The following is an 18,850-nucleotide window of genomic DNA, read 5'->3' as shown; positions in this document are numbered from 1 at the left end:
TCACATGTTCTCTGTCTCATATGTTCTCTGTCTCATGTTCTCTGTCTCACATGTTCTCGGTCTCACATGTTTGTCTCACATGTTCTCTGTCTCACATGTTTGTCTCACATTTTCTCTGTCTCACATGTTTGTCTCACATGTTCTGTCTCACATGTTTGTCTCACATGTTCTCTGTCTCATATGTTTGTCTCACATGTTCTGTCTCACATGTTCTGTCTCACATGTTTGTCTCACATGTTCTCTGTCTCATATGTTTGTCTCACATGTTCTGTCTCACATGTTCTCTGTCTCATGTTCTCTGTCTCACATGTTCTCTGTCTCATCTTCTCTGTCTCACATGTTCACTGTCTCACATGTTCTCTGTCTCATCTTCTCTGTCTCACATGTTCACTGTCTCACATGTTCTGTCTCACATGTTCTCTGTCTCACATGTTCTCTGTCTCATATGTTCTCTGTCTCATATGTCTGCCTCACATGTTCTCTGTCTCACATGTTTGTCTCACATGTTCTGACTCACATGTTTGTCTCACATGTTCTCTGTCTCATATGTTTGTCTCACATGTTCTCTGTCTCACATGTTCTCTGTCTCATGTTCTCTGTCTCACATGTTCTCTGTCTCATGTTCTCTGTCTCATGTTCTCTGTCTCACATGTTCTCTGTCTCATATGTTCTCTGTCTCATGTTCTCTGTCTCACATGTTCTCTGTCTCATGTTCTCTGTCCCACATGTTCTCTGTCTTACATGTTCTCTGTCTCATGTTCTCTGTCTCATATGTTCTCTGTCTCATGTTCTCTGTCTCACATTCTCTGTCTCACATGTTCTCTGTCTCACATGTTCTCTGTCTCATATGTTCTCTGTCTCATGTTCTCTGTCTCACATGTTCTCGGTCTCACATGTTTGTCTCACATGTTCTCTGTCTCACATGTTTGTCTCACATTTTCTCTGTCTCACATGTTTGTCTCACATGTTCTGTCTCACATGTTTGTCTCACATGTTCTCTGTCTCATATGTTTGTCTCGCATGTTCTGTCTCACATGTTCTCTGTCTCATATGTTCTCTGTCTCATATGTCTGTCTCACATGTTCTCTGTCTCACATGTTTGTCTCACATGTTCTCTGTCTCACATGTTTGTCTCACATGTTTGTCTCACATTTTCTCTGTCTCATATGTTTGTCTCACATGTTCTGTCTCACATGTTCTGTCTCATATGTTTGTCTCACATTTTCTCTGTCTCACATGTTTGTCTCACATGTTCTGTCTCACATGTTTGTCTCACATGTTCTCTGTCTCATATGTTTGTCTCACATGTTCTGTCTCACATGTTTGTCTCACATGTTCTCTGTCTCATATGTTTGTCTCACATGTTCTGTCTCACATGTTTGTCTCACATGTTCTCTGTCTCACGTTTGTCTCACATTTTCTCTGTCTCATATGTTTGTCTCACATGTTCTGTCTCACATGTTTGTCTCACATGTTCTCTGTCTCACATGTTTGTCTCACATGTTCTCTGTCCCACATGTTCTCTGTCTCATGTTCTCTGTCTCACATGTTCTCTTTCACATGTTCTCTGTCTCACATGTTCTCTGTCTCATGTTCTCTGTCCCACATGTTCTCTGTCTCAGATGTTCTCTGTCTCATGTTCTCTGTCTCACATGTTCTCTGTCTCATGTTCTCTGTCTCACATGTTCTCTGTCTCATGTTCTCTGTCCCACATGTTCTCTGTCTCACATGTTCTCTGTCTCATGTTCTCTGTCTCACATGTTCTCTGTCTCATGTTCTCTGTCTCATGTTCTCTGTCCCACATGTTCTCTGTCTCACATGTTCTCTGTCTCATGTTCTCTGTCTCACATGTTCTCTGTCTCATGTTCTCTGTCTCACATGTTCTCTGTCTCATGTTCTCTGTCTCACATGTTCTCTGTCTCATCTTCTCTGTCTCACATGTTCTCTGTCTCATCTTCTCTGTCTCACATGTTCACTGTCTCACATGTTCTCTGTCTCATATGTTCTCAGTCTCACATGTTCTCTGTCTCACATGTTCACTGTCTCACATGTTCTGTCTCATATGTTCTCTGTCTCACATGTTCTCTGTCTCATATGTTCTCTGTCTCATATGTCTGTCTCACATGTTCTCTGTCTCACATGTTTGACTCACATGTTCTGATTCACATGTTTGTCTCACATGTTCTCTGTCTCATATGTCTGTCTCACATGTTCTTTGTCTCACATGTTTGTCTAACATGTTCTGTCTCACATGTTCTGTCTCACATGTTTGTCTCACATGTTTGTCTCACATGTTCTGTCTCACATTTTCTCTGTCTCATATGTTTGTCTCACATGTTCTGTCTCACATGTTCTGTCTCACATGTTCTGTCTCACATGTTTGTCTCACGTTTTCTCTGTCTCACATGTTTGTCTCACATGTTCTGTCTCACATGTTCTGTCTCACATGTTCTGTCTCACATGTTCTGTCTCACATGTTTGTCTCACATGTTCTCTGTCTCATATGTTTGTCTCACATGTTCTGTCTCACATGTTTGTCTCACATTTTCTCTGTCTCATATGTTTGTCTCACATGTTCTGCCTCACATGTTTGTCTCACATGTTCTGTCTCACATGTTTGTCTCACATGTTCTCTGTCTCACATGTTCTCTGTCTCACATGTTTGTCCCACATGTTCTCTGTCTCATATGTTCTCTGCTCACATGTTCTCTGTCTCATATGTTTGTCTCACACGTTCTCTTTCTCATATGTTTGTCCCACATGTTCTCTGTCTCACATGTTCTCTGTCTCACATGTTCTCTGTCTCATATGTTTGTCTCACATGTTCTCTGTCTCACATGTTCTCTGTCTCATATGTTTGTCTCACATGTTCTCTGTCTCACATGTTCTCTGTCTCATGTTTGTCTCACATGTTCTCTGTCTCATATGTTTGTCTCACATGTTCTCTGTCCCACATGTTCTCTGTCTCACATGTTTGACTGACATGTTCTCTGTCTCATATGTTTGTCTCACATGTTCTCTGTCCCACATGTTCTCTGTCTCACATGTTCTCTGTCTCATATGTTTGTCTCACATGTTCTCTGTCTCACATGTTCTCTGTCTCATCTTCTCTGTCTCACATGTTCTCTGTCTCATATGTTCTCTGTCTCACACATGTTCTCTGTCTCACATGTTTGTCTCACATGTTCTCTGTCTCATATGTTCTCTGCTCACATGTTCTCTGTCTCATATGTTTGTCTCACACGTTCTCTTTCTCATATGTTTGTCCCACATGTTCTCTGTCTCACATGTTCTCTGTCTCACACGTTCTCTGTCTCACATGTTTGACTGACATGTTCTCTGTCCCACACGTTCTCTGTCCCACATGTTCTCTGTCTCACATGTTCTCTGTCCCACATGTTCTCTGTCTCACATGTTTGACTGACATGTTCTCTGTCTCATATGTTTGTCTCAAATGTTCTCTGTCCCACATGTTCTCTGTCTCACATGTTCTCTGTCCCACATGTTCTCTGTCTCATATGTTCTCTATCTCACACGTTCTCGGTGTCATATGTTTGTCTCACATGTTCTCTGTCCCACATGTTCTCTGTCCCACATGTTCTCTGTCTCACATGTTTGACTGACATGTTCTCTGTCTCATATGTTTGTCTCACATGTTCTCTGTCCCACATGTTCTCTGTCTCACATGTTCTCTGTCCCACATGTTCTCTGTCTCATATGTTCTCTATCTCACACGTTCTCGGTGTCATATGTTTGTCTCACACGTTCTGTCTCACTTTTAAGTCTCTGTATGTTCAGCTTGTAGCTGGTCTCACCCTGATCCGAGCAACCGGCTGCACCGCCTGCTCGTTCTCCCTCAGAGAGCCCACGTACGCCTCCTTCTGGAAGAGTGGCGCGTTGTCGTTCACATCCAGCACATTGACGCGGATCCTTCCTGTCGTCTCTTCGCCGCCACCATCCCTCGCCAGCACCGTCAGTGTGAAGCGCCGCATCAGCTCATAGTCCAGCCCAGCCCGCAGGATGACCCAACCCGTCTCCTCGTCCAATGAGAACCTGAGGGAGGCACACAGGTGAGACTAGGCACAGGTAACAGTTCAACAACACAAACCTTTTCTCATTAGAACATGTTGATGTTATATAATAACCATCTCAGAAAACTTTCCAAACTTAAAATCTGAGCAGTCCGAACGCTCACAGGTGACCAAATATATTAAACATTAATGTGTGTGTGTGTGTGTGTGTGTGTGTGTGTGTGAGTCTCACTGGTCTGGCTCATCACTGAAGAAGTATCGAATGATCCCGAACGTTCCTGCGTCTCCGTCTGTGGCCTGAACACAGAGACAGAAACACCATGTTAACGTCTTCGAGTCCTCAGGTGTCCATCAGTGTTTCTCAGCAGCTCGGTGATGACATGGACCTGTTTGATTCCTCACTGCTGTAGTCTTTGTTAAATGTGTGAACATGTGTCGCTGCTGTTTAAATAGGGTTAGTTGTTGTTGTTGTGAAGTTGTTGTGAAGTTCATGTTGTTCTGTCGACAGAGAGAAAATGTGACTTTGTTGCTGCCAGACCCCGACCCCTCAGTGAACCACAGAAACACCATGTTGTTATGTTTCCAGATCAAGTAACAGTGTGTGTGTGTGTGTGTGTGTGTGTGTGTGTGTGTGTGTGTGTGGGTCTGTCTGTTTGATAACATACGTTTACAAACATGTCTGCAGATGTCAGCGAACGTTGTATTTCTCACTCTGACTGTTTGACTCTGTGAAAACATGCTCGCTATCCGTCGCTCGGATGTCTTGATTGGATTCAATTCAACCCTCTAAACACATTCTGATCACATGACCCTCCATCACTTTAAACAGACACGACAGCTGATCAGTGTTTACAGAGAAAAGCAACACTGAGGAATCTTTATGAGAGCTACATCTGTGTGTGTGTGTGTGTGTGTGCTGATGGATGCAGGCAGCAGAGGCTGCTGTAATAGAGTTTCACTTCAGCAGCTCAGCTCAGTTAAAGGGTCAAACTGGAACGTGTCTGCAGCTCGCTGTGATTCACTGATGAGCCGATACGACCCCGTTATGAAGGACTGTGTGTGTGTGTGTGTGTGTGTGTGTGTGTGAGTAAGCGTGTGTGCGTGTGTGAGACTGAGTGTATTCATGTGTTAAATGGTAGAAATACAGTTGAGGGTTTATACACGAGCAAAGGGCTAAAACATGTAATCCTTTCTGAGGGGACACCTAGCAGACAGCTAGCAGCTCCCACCTGTCACTCAAAGAGGCCACGCCCCTAATGCTGCATCACTTTAAGCCTTAAGATAATGTAAACAGGTGAGCTGTATAAAGATTCTCCCCGTACAGTTGTCATGAAGAGAGAAATGAGCTATAGAGACCCAAACTGTTTTTTGTACCAGGCTGTAAACATGTTTATTTCTGCTGTAAAGTTTAACATGGGGCTCTATGGGGACTGACTCACTGCTGGAGACAGCCTCAAGTGGACACCAGAGGAACTGCAGGGTTAAACTTCAGCTTCATGTCTCAGTCTGGATGTTGCTGATTAGTTGTAACTATTTTCAGTAATGTTTCAGGCTCCATAAAGAGGTGTTTGATGGATCCATCAGCATCTCTGATCGTGTATAAAAACAGTGTCTCTGCAGGACTTTATGTTTGCTGTAATCGTCTGTGAGGTCATCAGGAACATCAGCTCGGCACATTGCCCAGCTTCATTTTAGGTTATTTCTCTTCTCATTAAATCCTATATTCTCTCTGTCCCTGAACACCAACTTTTTCATCGCCTCCAATTCCCCGACCAAAAACCCTTTAGGCTGCAGTGACAGAGAGGGCGAATGTAAAACACCCTAGAGTCAGAGCCCGGGGGGGCGAGGTGTTCAGCTACAGACAATCCTCCTCCCTACATCTGCTGCACCAGTTTAAAGAGAGGGACGAGGAGTTCACAGAGGGGGAGAGAGAGAGGAAGAGAGAGGGAATGGAATGGAGGACAAGTGATGGCTATTGTCTCTCTCTCTCTCTCTCTCTCAGCTCAGCTCCTGTCACCGCCTCGATAGCTGTCACACTGAGACTCCCTCTGCTATCATTGGAGCACTTATGGGCCTGTCACTCACCTGGGAGAAAGGGGGGTGCAGAGGAGGGAGGGGTAAGGCAGCGAGGGGGGAGAGTGTGCAGACAGAGATATGTGGAGAGAGGGGAGAAGGGGAAGACAGAGGCGAGAGTGTGTGTGTGTGGGGGGGGTGGGGGTGTTGATTGGCATTTAATGATGAGGTCATCGAGAGTCGACAGCTGAGAGCTCAGAGGTTAATATGAGAACCTGACCGGACTGTCAAACACCTCACAGACGTTTACATCCCAGTCATTCAACAGGAAGTGCTTCAGTAAACAAGACTGGGGGGGGGGGGCATGAAGGCCGATGTGTATGTGTGTGTGTGTGTGTGTGTTGGGGGGGGGCTCTGTGAAATGACTGAGCTGAGCTAAACAGCAGGGTGTACTTTAGGAGAGGAGCACATTGATGGCTGCAGCTGATGTTCCATCTGTGAGCGGACATATAGATGGGCAGATGGGCTCATACACACACACACACACACACACACACACACACACACACACACACACACACACACACACACATAAATGCATTCAATTTGAAAGGCACAAACATTTCCACAGAACACAGAATAACAAACATCCACATCAGGCTGCAACATCCAGACTGAGACATGAAGCTGAAGCCAGACCCTGCAGTTCCTCTGGTGTCCACTTGAGGCTGTCTCCAGCAGTGAGTCAGTCCCCATAGAGCCCCATGTTAAACTTTACAGCAGAAATAAACATGTTTACAGCCTGGTACAAAAAACAGTTTGGGTCTCTATAGCTCATTTCTCTCTTCATGACAACTGTACGGGGAGAATCTTTATATCTTTATACAGCTCACCTGTTTACATTATATTAAGGCTTACAGGGATGCAGCATTAGGGGCGTGGCCTCCACAGGTGGGAGCTGCTAATTTGTAATTGAGGAGACTGGTTCTTGAATTTTTTTTTTAACCTTTTTTTTTACCAGGAAATGATCCCATTGAGATGCAAGATCTCTTTTACCAGGGACACATGGCCAATACAGCAGCATAAAAAGTTTCACAAAAAAACGTCTAATTAAAAACAGCAACAGAAAAGTTTCAAGTGCAGAGCAGGCAACTGACTAAGACTGACTTCATGTCATTCACCTGCCTTTTACTGTCTCACCTGAGATTTGAGGGAGCTCTCGGAGCTTCTCCAGTCTGATTAGTGATGATCAGTGTTCACTAACCCCTCCCTCCCCTCCAGCTCCACCCTCTCGTCCAAATATGGTCACTTATGGCTCCAGAAAACCAAGATAGCGTCAGAAGAAGAACAGAACTGAAGGCTTGTGAAAGGCAGTGGAAAAACTAATGGGAGATGGCAGTGTTCCTGTCTGTCTGTCTGTCTGTGTTCTTCTGTCATGGAGCTCATATATAACACTGTAGCAGTGTGCTGTGTAGATGAATCCTGCCGTGATGCTGGGTGCTCTGAGGAAGCAGAGCTCTGATGAAAGTCAAAGTAAGTAGTTAAAGTTTGTCAGACGGAGAGAGCTGCTGCTTTCCAACATAAACTGTGTGAACCCTCCAGTCCTCAGGCGTCACCACACAAGAGAAATGAGTTCTCAGCTGACCAGGCTGGTTAAATGATGTGTTTCTTTCTTCAGAGGCAGAGCCAGCAGGCAAACACACCTGTGTGTGTGTGTGTGTGTGTGTGTGTTGGGGGGTTACAGCAGATTATCAGGACAGCAAAGGGTTAAAGCTTCTGAGCTCTGAGCTGAATCTGAATTGATCGACTGAAAGAGCTGAAAGGAAACCGATCACTGACTGTCACAACACAGATGACCCCCCCAACACAGAGCACCCCCCCATTTCTGTGTTCATGCCTACTAGCACACACACATACACACACACACGCACACACACACACACACGCACACACGCACACACGCACGCACGCACGCACGCACGCACGCACACACACACACACACACACACCCTGGACACAGTGCAGACTCCTGACCGTCAGTGCACAGGGAACAGTGATGAAGGCACAGCTGTCAGGTTAAATTAGCTCCATGCTAACTCCAGTGTTAGCTGTTAGCCTTTAGAGATCATCAGAAGCTTCAACAGCAGAAAGAAAGTCAGAGATTCAAACGTGTGAAACTCAGATATCAGAACACTGAACAGCTTCTGAACAGTTGTGTTTGACTCATGTTGTCTCCAGTGAGTGGACACAGAGAGGAGTCAGTAATGAGCAGTGTTGTTACATTATTCATGTGGCCCTGTCTTTATTGATCACAGCGTCAGATCAGCTGTGACTGAAGTAAAGAGTGAATCTCCTCCTGTATAAAGTGAACACCTCCTCAGACAGGCTCCTCCCTCTCCCAGCTGTGACCTGCTGCAGCTGCAGGGGCTGATGGGAGCTGTGTGTGTTTTCACTGCACACACTTCAGCGTAATGGAGATGGCAGCGTTCGTTTCCGACACCTTTATGTCTCTACAACATAAACGAGCAGGTGGAGGAGCTCACAGCCAATCAGGAGCCAACAGACGGTTTCTGTTTCCTCCTGACTGCTCACATTACAGGGACATATTAATGTTTTAATCAATTTTATTTATAAAGCAAATATTTGAACTATTTGTACTGTGATATTCTGTATTTTAATCACATATTGTTGCTGTTGTTTTCTATTGTAGATTTATAATTAAATTGTGATCCCCTGTCAATAAAGCCACGAGTCCTACAAAGTACAGTGGATTCCTTTGCAAACATACTGTGACAGTTTGCAGGATATAGTGACTTTATAATGATTGTAAGCTCACATGAACATGAAGCACCAGCCCCTTTTAGGCCATGTCCACAGGGAGACGGAGCCGACTTCGTTTTGAAAAAGTTTTCCGTAAACACGGCGCCGTCTCAGGAAATGTTTGCGTCCCCACGAAACCACTGAAACGCTGTAATATATACAACCGGCCTGGGGGTGGGGCTGTAATGCAGCCACACAAATACAACAAACCGGAGAAGAAGAAATAGAGCATGCATTTAAGTGTAACAACAAAGAAGAAACACAAGCAGAAGACGGTGGTGGTGGTGGGGTTAGCGCATGCGCGACGTACGGGGGCGGCACGATTCAAGAAAGATCCATAAAGGCTGTGCACACGGAAACGTCAGGGTGGCGTTCAGGGATTTATCCACTCTGGGAGGCGGATTCAAAAATTAGCGTATACGGGCTCCTGAAACTCCGGTTCCGTGTGGACGAAACGACCATACGACAAAAAACTTTGGCGTTTACTCCTAAACCCGTCTCCGTGTGGACATGGCCTTACACTGCCAGTTCAAGGCGGGACTATTACGCCTCTGTCACGTTCCGTCTTCTATGTAAAACGCACGGAGGTGTAATGGTAGGGCGAAGTCGTTCCACCTCTGAGCCGGCATCGGAGGTAGTAACAGAGGCATAACAGAGGCGTAACGGCGTCTGTGAAAACGGCGGAGACGGCAGGGTGGAACAGCGCCATGTGTGAAGCATGCACTGTTTGTCGCGCACGACTTGCTTCTGCAACGCCGGAACGCTGTAAAAACAAAGACTGGGGCGGTTTAACGCCGGCAGTGCCTGGTCCAATGTAAAATGGCAAAGGCTGCATGACGGCGGAGCTTCGTTACGCCGCTCAGACGGAACCACAGAGTAAAAAAGGTTATCTGTCTGTCTGTCTGCCTGTCTGTCACAGCTCTCTGCAGACTGACTGTGGACCTGCCCTGCTCACAGCTCCTCTCCATCTGGCACATTCACACATCGTCCCTCAATATCAGAGCACCATGATAAGAGCTGCATATTAACAGAGCTAACACAGCTAACAGAGCTAACAGAGCTGTTGTAGCCATTTCTGTTAACAATACATTTAAACTTTAATATATTAATTTTTTGCTCGCCTTAAATCTTTATATTAATCAAATGATAAAATGTGTTTTATTTTGAATATAATTTTATATACTTACCTATTTGATTTGTTTCTACGGAGGCGTAGGGTTTTGTCAGGTGACACACCCTAACTATAGGTCAAGCCCTACGGCTGCGAGTGTTCAGCCTAGCAATGTCGGACGGGTTGGACTGTGGCTCAATGCCAATTTTGACCACACACACTCGTCGTCACCAAGCTGCTTTAATTTCTCAGTATAGCACAAGTTTATTCGTTAATTTATTCTTCGTTATCTTTTGAGTTTATTTAGACTTTTGGGATCGTTTTTGTCAATATTTTTTGCTAAATAAATAATTCAAAGTGGAACAAGATCCTGGGATCAAGAGAAGAGGAGGAACAGAGAGAGAAGAGGAGGAACAGAGAGAAGAGGAGGAACAGAGAGAAGAGGAGGAACAGGGAGAGAAGAGGAGGAACAGAGAGAGAAGAGGAGGGACAGGGAGAAGAGGAGGAACAGAGAGAAGAGGAGGAACAGGGAGAGAAGAGGAGGAACAGAGAGAGAAGAGGAGGGACAGGGAGAAGAGGAGGAACAGAGAGAGAAGAGCAGGAACAGAGAGAGAAGAGGAGGGACAGAGAGAAGAGGAGGAACAGAGAGAGAAGAGGAGGAACAGAGAGAAGAGGAGGAACAGAGAAGAGGAGGAACAGAGAGAAGAGGAGGGACAGAGAGAAGAGGAGGAACAGAGAGAGAAGAGGAGGAACAGAGAAGAGGAGGAACAGAGAGAGAAGAGCAGGAACAGAGAGAGAAGAGGAGGAACAAAGAAGAGGAGGAACAGAGAGAAGAGGAGGAACAGGGAGAGAAGAGGAGGAACAGAGAGAGAAGAGGAGGGACAGGGAGAAGAGGAGGAACAGAGAGAGAAGAGCAGGAACAGAGAGAAGAGGAGGAACAGAGAAGAGGAGGAACAGAGAGAAGAGGAGGGACAGAGAGAAGAGGAGGAACAGAGAGAGAAGAGCAGGAACAGAGAGAAGAGGAGGAACAGAGAAGAGGAGGAACAGAGAGAAGAGGAGGAACAGAGAGAGAAGAGCAGGAACAGAGAGAAGAGGAGGAACAGAGAGAGAAGAGGAGGAACAGAGAAGAGGAGGAACAGAGAGAAGAGGAGGGACAGAGAGAAGAGGAGGGACAGAGAGAAGAGGAGGAACAGAGAAGAGGAGGAACAGAGAGAAGAGCAGGAACAGAGAGAAGAGGAGGAACAGAGAGAAGAGGAGGAACAGAGAGAGAAGAGGAGGAACAGAGAGAAGAGGAGGAACAGAGAGAGAAGAGGAGGAACAGAGAGAGAAGAGCAGGAACAGAGAGAGAAGAGGAGGAACAAAGAAGAGGAGGAACAGAGAGAAGAGGAGGAACAGATAATAAATAAGAGATTCAGAGATACGAGCAGCTGCTGTCGGAGCCTCCAGAGACTCAGACAGTAAATCACAATAAATATTTATAATGACAAGTAATGCTGCATAGCATACTAAACACTGTGTGTGTGTGTGTGTGTGTGTGTGTGTGTGGTCCTCTAACATTGAACATCAGCTTTGATCTGAACACAAAGACTTTAAATGATCCTGTTTGCCTCATTTAAATCAGGACACACACACACTCCACCCAGCTCAGGTGGGTTGTAGCCTCAGTGTCGTTGGTTCTTTAAACGCTCCTGAATGTGAACCAGCGCAGACGTTACAGGTTATGTCATGCAGGTGAGTTTGTCTGATGCCTTCAGGAATTTTCCAGAACCTTTGAAGGTGTCTTTTTAACACCAAACTGAATGTAAAACACGGCTGGTTGTGGTTTCAAGGAGCTGCCTGCTGTGATCTGAGCTTACCTGTGAGGATAGTTATGTAATCTTAGAGCTGCAGGTGTGTCAGAGCTCTGAGGTCTCCATTCTTGTTAGAGCACTGAGTTGCTGTAGACACACAGACAGTGAAGCAGCCACACAGGAAGCAGGTGATGAAGAGGTGTGATGTGAGATTAAAGCTCTGGTTCTGTGATATAAAGTTACATGTTCGTAAAATGAACAACTGAATCACCTGTTGGAGACCTCATGCTGTCATCTGATCACAGTGAACAGTATAATCTATCCTCCACGTCAGCTGACGGACAGGTGAGGTGATTGTTTCACTGCTGCCCACTCACAGGAGGGCGGTTTAAAGTGTTCAGGTACGATGCTGAACGTGTCACTTCTCTCTACTTCATATATATAGACAGAAGTGGAGGAAACATGGATTATTATATTACACCATCTCTTCTCCATCTCTTTATGTGACTGAACAACACGACGCAGCGATCAGCAGTTTGGTTTAACTTCTTTATAACTCTGTTATTAAAAACATGGCTGCTGTGTCCATCCCAGAGTAAACTCCTCATTATTCACACAAACAGCAGCTTCTGTTTGATCAGACCAGCTCAACAACAAACAGTCTCAGCTAGCTGCATGGATTAGCACCGCTGTAACACACTGTCTACATTACTAATGAGCTACATTATGACTGAGCCACAGAGGTAAACACGTCTGTGCAAACACACACACACACACACACACACACACACACACAGTAAACAGTAATCTGATGGGATAATGAATGGAGAAAGGCCTTCAATGACCACTGACTGTTTGGTGTGAGCTGTATGTCGACCTTGTTGGAGCGTGTGTCGGTGTGTTGTTTCTGATTGGTCGAGAGTTTGTTTCCCTGGGTGTCTTTGATGTACTAATATAAGACCTGCTCTGTCAGTAAAGTGTAATGAGGTGTGAGGTTGTGATGTGGAGCTAAATACATAAACATCAGATAATATACATCGACTGTGGAGTCCCTCAGGGGACGATTCTCGGTCCTGTCCGTTTTCATCTTTATACTCTGCTTCTCAGCGACGTCTTCAGAAAGCGTTACATTTAGTTTCTGATGTATTTTTATACTTTGTGTTTATTTATTTGGTAGACTTTTAGTGACTAAAAGTCACTATTTTATTTTGTTGTTTCATGGTTATATTTTGCATTTTTTATATCTTCAGATTTCCCGTTTCGTAATCAGTTTTATCTGAACGCTGTGTGAAGTTGAGTTGTAGATCTGTGTGTGATTATATTTCTTTGTCTCAGCCTCAGAGCAAACATGAGCCGAGTGTTTAAACCAATGACTGTATATATAGATGGACAACGCGTCTCCATCTGCTCCCATTGTAAGAAATTGATGCCAAAATAGCCCCTGTGATAGGCACTGCCATCTTGCGATGGCGATGTCACATGGTGCCAGAGTCTGCGCAGTAGAGATCGTCGGGTGGCGCCGCCATAGCCACTTCCGCTAACCCAAACACACACTTAACTTACTGAAACAACAGCAAGGATCCCGCACGCCGGCGTGTTTAACAGCAGAACAGCTTCTTGTGTTGGTCTGAGGTTAAAGTTCACAGATATGGAAACTTCACTGACTGTAGTGATTGTTTTAGTTACGTTTCCACTCGCGGATCGTCCTCCGCTCTGCTCACCCGGAACTGATCGGCTGCAGGAGCCGAATGTGTCAACAGAGCTGTCAATCATCATTTTGACAGCATCAAATAACTAATTAAAAATAAACTTGTCAGAAAAATGAACACATGGACGTAAATCAGCAGGATAAGAACTAACTATAATGACAGAAACCATGTTGGAGAAAAAATTATCGGGCGTGTATTTAGATTTTATAGTTTGACTCATGTCCCATCTGCTAACATGGAGGAGGCGGGCTTTATGAGCTATACTGCAGCCAGTCAGCAGGGGGCGACAGAGAGGGTTTGGCTTCACTTTTAAGGAGCTGTCATGTCGGCCATCTTTTTATGCAGTCTGTGGTTTAAAACTTCTGTTCTGTGTGTGTGTTTACAGCTCATGTGACACTGGTGTGTGTGTGTGTATGTGTGTGTGTGTGTGTGTGTGTGTAGGTCACAATATGAAAGACCTCATCTAACAGTGTATATATACACGCTGCCACGTCTCTTTGTGTTCATGCTCAATCATACAGCAGGAGGTCAGGACTGCAGGTTGGCTGCACGCTGCAGCAGGCGGCCGACAGCAGCCGTCACGAGTTATCAGGTTTTAGACGCCCTGCAATCTCTGTTTCACGAGCACTCAGTCTGTAAACACTATTGATTTCCACACTGTGCTTTCTGCACGGCCGTGTTGTTATTGTGGGCGTCCTGTCACAGGGTGACTAATGAATAATAATGAGAGTTGAGAGGAGGTTATTGGAGGTCATCATTATCAAGACTGAGATGATGAAAACACAAACATGGTATCAAAGTAGAGTTTCATTTAACATCCACTAAACTCTAAAGACAGTGTGGGCGTGGCCGGTCACATTTTGATTGACAACTACCTGACTCCGCTCACAACAACACCATGTCCAATCAGCTTTCCATGTTTCAGTCAGAATAATGTCATCTGCTCACTGCTGCACAGTTACTATATGCTGTCCATATCATAGTTAGCAGTTAGCACACACATGCTACATTAGCTGAGATGCTCATACATGCTCCAAAGCTATGAATGCTATGCTAAGTGATGCTCTGTAGTGTTAGCTAGTGCTATGTGATTACAGAGCTAAGCTCCCTCCACCAACACTCAGCATGCTGCTGAAAATATGAAGCTGTGGTCGATAACAATCACACACAGAGAGCGCTAACGTTGGGTTTAAACAGCCAGGTAGCTAACATGTTCATTGACTCTATTGCTTAATATTCATGATAAATATATCCAGGCTGAGCCAGGCTAAAGTCAAACCCAATATCACCAAATATTGATTTAAACTAATTTCTAAAACTAAAGATGCTTTATATCATGTTAAGCAGAAAATAAGCTAAATAAATGACTGTTTTAGAGGTTTTAACATCACGTTGGAGTCGTGCCTGCAGGTGTGGACAGCAGCTCGGCTGTGTGGACGAGACGAGCTGAAGGACACTTTAACAGAGAGAAACTAAAGTAAGAGGCCTGCAGGGAGAAACAACAGAACACAATAAAACCTGTTCTAATTGGATTATTTTATGGAGGAGGTGCAGACGTTATTATCTGAAACTATCAAATTAATCTAATAAGAAAGTAAAGAACAACATCTGATAACAGACCTGATGTTTCTGCTGTAATAATGTGTTTAACTTGGATAACATTAGAGAGTTTAAACAGTATATCTGAGGCACATGTAGACTGACACACAGACACAGACAGCAGCACACTGTCTGTCTGTCTGTCTGTCTGTCTGTCTGATACCATTCAGCTTCATTCAGGACTTCCACCTCTTCAACCCCCTCAGAGCTCAGAGTTCATATAAAGTTCCTCTTTAAGATGTGAAGGATCTGATTGGTGTGTATTTGTGATTGTGATTGTATTCTCTGTGTACATGAATCACTGTACGGACTGACTGACGTCCTCCTGAGACGAGCTCCTTCAGAAACACCTGTCACAGTCACATGACGACCGTGCAGGAAGCAGCAGCAGCCTGATAAACACTCATAAACTCAGCAAACACATTCACAGTGATGCTTTACAGCAGAGCATCTACCAGGTTACTTAAATCAAACTCGAATGCTGTTGTACATATATGTTTATATTTTGGCATTGATCAATTACTCCATCTAATGCATGTTTTAAAATAATATATGATTGAATGTAACTTCCTACATTAATATATAAATGATAAAGTATAATATATTTTTCATATCATACAGTTGATCCATGTTCAGGTGGTTATTTTGTCTTGTGTGTATTATTATAACTCACATCTGCAGTGAGGATGAATGAGTGAATTTACTGTAATAACAGCATCAGACTGTGTCCCCCTGCTGTCTGCTCCTGCTTTAAATAGTATAAATAATATTAATAATGAGTAATAATAAATTAAGCCCTAGTAACGCAGAGAGCGCTCTCAGAGAGACACAAGCAAAGATTCCTTCACAATAAAAGCTCCATTAAACAGATCAGGTTATCACGAGGGTCTCTCTCTCCGCTGTGTGTCCTTCCCTCTGTTTAATCAGCACTCACCATGATACGCAGCAGAGATGTGCCGGCCGGCGTGTTTTCAGGGAGGCTGATGTTGTAGAGCGGCCGGCTGAAGATCGGACGGTTATCGTTCTCGTTGATCAGCTCGATGAAGACTCGAGCAAATCCCACGTGGTCCGACATGGACTCGTTAGCGTAGAGCTGAGAGGAGACAGCAGGAGGACGTTTACATAAAGGTTTAACAGATGGGATATACAGGAGAAACTGTTTAACACTGTATATGATAGTTTATATAAAAGCATATATTTCCTCTGAGTTGAATGAGTCAGTGTTACAGAGCTGAGCTGCTGTAGGATTTGGATTGTCACAGAGCTTCTGTAAATAACTGAGGGTGAAGAAATTCCAATTTCACTGTTCAAACACGTCTCAGTGCTGAGCGGACGAACAGGCCTCAGTCCCACTGAGACAAATAAAAACAAGATGCCGGAAACATAATGAGGCTTCACTCACACATCAGTCTGACCAGACAGTCACTGAAAGTCTCTAACTCTGCTGAGTCTTTAAAGACAACATGTAAGAAGGTTAGCATCCTACTTGTTAATACTCTGTTATCCCCTCACACTGTGAGTCTAAAGTCAAACACAGAAGTCACTCGTTCATGTGAACATCAGATCAAACTCTGTCAGGAGCTCAATAAGAGGAGGCAGACTGACGGAGAAGCTGTAGCTGCGGATGTGTTCGTAGTCGAGGGGCATGGCCACCCTCATCCTGATGTCCGCACGGCCCTGCACCGCCGTGGGAGAGATGGTGAAGTACTCCGAGTCGTTTCCTGTCAGGAACACCTGGAACATGCTGTTCACCCCCTGCAGGGGGAGGGAGGAGAGAGAGGAGGAGAGAGGGAGGAGAGAGAGGAGGAGAGGAGAGAGAGGAGGAGAGAGGGAGGAGAGAGAGGAGGAGAGGAGAGAGAGGAGAGAGGGAGGAGAGAGAGGAGGAGAGGAGAGAGAGGAGGAGAGAGGGAGGAGAGAGAGGAGGAGAGGAGAGAGAGGAGAGGGTTGTGCTTGGGTTAGAGGGAGTGATGAATGCAGAGGATACCATCTACAGTTTATTTATACAGCGTTATTATCGGACACAGAGGATTTAGACCATCATCACAGACGTGATATAAACACATATAAATATATATAAGATGATATTAATACTAATATTAAAGAATATAAACATATAAACTCATCCTTCTCTTCCTTCTCTACATGTAGGTGTAGAGGCATGATGGGAAATACACGGCAGATTCAGAGGGACATCACAGCCCTGAGCAGAGAACCGGCTCTCTTCCTGTCGTGATGCAGAGCGCTTCAGGCGCAGACGGGAGGACGGCTCGCTGGGCGATTGACATTCAGCTGAAACAGCTGTGTGTTTTTGTTTTCCTCCCTGAGATCCATTGTGTCTGATGGCTCCTATTTAAAGGACCATCCAATATGCAGGATGTCACCTCAAACTGCCCATAAACGTAATTGCCCGTCCATTTGCCTCTGCCTCTGAAGCCCCCAATAAGAGCTGCTGTCAGAAACAGCGCCTTAAAGTTTAGTGACGAGCTCCAGATTTAAAAGTTTTACAGAAGCGAAGCGGAGCAGAAGAGGAGACGACGGCAGCGACAGGCAGAGAGCAGGTAACTACCACCTGTGTCACCAACACCTGCCTGTGAGCCCTCACTCTCACATTACTGCATCGGTGTAGCAGAGTGTGAACGTGTGTATCTGCACGGACATGCAGCTTTAAGGAGCAAAACTGAAATATAAAAACTGCTCACAAATTTTATGATGAACGGATGAATCTCAACTCTGGTTGCTATGGTAACAAAGCAGGACAGTGGAGGACAGGTAACCTCATGTCTCCATAACACTATGTGAGAACACCATTTCACAACAGGCTCGTTACTTTAGCTTTAATGTGTCTGAGGAGAGTTATTGATTGTTTTCACTTCATTGTTCTTTGATTAGAAGTTCACATGAATAATCTCCAAATATGAGCTTCAGTTAGCTTAGCACAGAAACAGCTGCTAGAAATGTTGATATGTTACAATGTTACCAAAGCATCAAGTCATCAAGTAATAATAATAATAATAATAATAATTAGGGCTGGGTTTAAAAAATTGATTTTTCCAATTTGAATAGATTCTCATTTCAATGACCCAATATCGATTCATAAATCCCGAGATCGATCTTAAATAGATAAAAATATGTAAAAACATGTATGTAAAAACGTCACTTATCATTTCTGAGCTCTCCTGAACGCAGCACGACTCAGCGCATCCCTTCGAAACACGGCAGTGAGGGAGACATGCCCGGACTTGATTACTGCAGCTCCTATGGAGACATCAGTGATCGCCGACAGACTCTTTGTTTCATGTGTGCGTCCATGAATATGTCGGTTAGTTTTTCACTGATGTTTATGTTACTCTCTGTTAGCGTCGGCTTTGGGTTAGGGTTAGCGAGTGTATTTTCGGCATGTTGTTATACAGTATGCCTTTCCCTATAACTCTCGTGTGGCTTTGTTCTTCGTGCTATGAGATCTCGTGGCCAAATCTCGCGCAAGTTGAAGCCCAGTTTGTTTAATCAAAACCATGAGCCAGATGTGCAGACTAAAAATCTGAACTAGAAAAAAAGTTCATTAACTGTCTAATTCATAAAATAGTTAATATTGTGTTGACTGCTTTGTGTTTGTGGTGTGAAACAAAAAGTACATGATTTCACTTCTTTGGGGTCAATTCCTGTTGTAAACATTCAACATTTTAATAATGCACCAGGTTTAGAGGTGCAGTGAGACTGTAACTGAAATACCCCGAACAGTAAATCGAATCGGATCGGGAGAAATCCATAGCGTATATC

The 18,850-nt window shown here is 44.5% G+C and overlaps 1 protein-coding gene across 1 annotated transcript in view; it reads right to left on the bottom strand.

The window, feature by feature from the left end:
* cdh23 (cadherin-related 23) overlaps positions 1–16,828 on the bottom strand; it is a gene marked incomplete at its 5' end in the record, with an annotated part of 77,786 nt that extends 60,958 nt beyond the window's left edge. Inside the window, 4 exons of the mRNA XM_069677398.1 lie at positions 3,816–4,053; positions 4,264–4,328; positions 16,008–16,166; positions 16,679–16,828. Of these exons, the coding sequence (XP_069533499.1) occupies positions 3,816–4,053; positions 4,264–4,328; positions 16,008–16,166; positions 16,679–16,828 (612 nt within the window). The remainder of the gene's footprint in view (positions 1–3,815; positions 4,054–4,263; positions 4,329–16,007; positions 16,167–16,678) is intronic.
* Positions 16,829–18,850: the final 2,022 nt, after the last annotated feature.

The sequence above is a fragment of the Semicossyphus pulcher genome, unplaced genomic scaffold, assembly GCF_022749685.1.
Source record: "Semicossyphus pulcher isolate SPU_LCO1_2020_fin unplaced genomic scaffold, fSemPul1.0.p SCAF_29, whole genome shotgun sequence".
NCBI lineage: Eukaryota > Metazoa > Chordata > Actinopteri > Labriformes > Labridae > Semicossyphus > Semicossyphus pulcher.
Note: the sequence above shows the minus strand (reverse complement) of the source record. Positions and strands in the feature narration are given on the sequence as shown.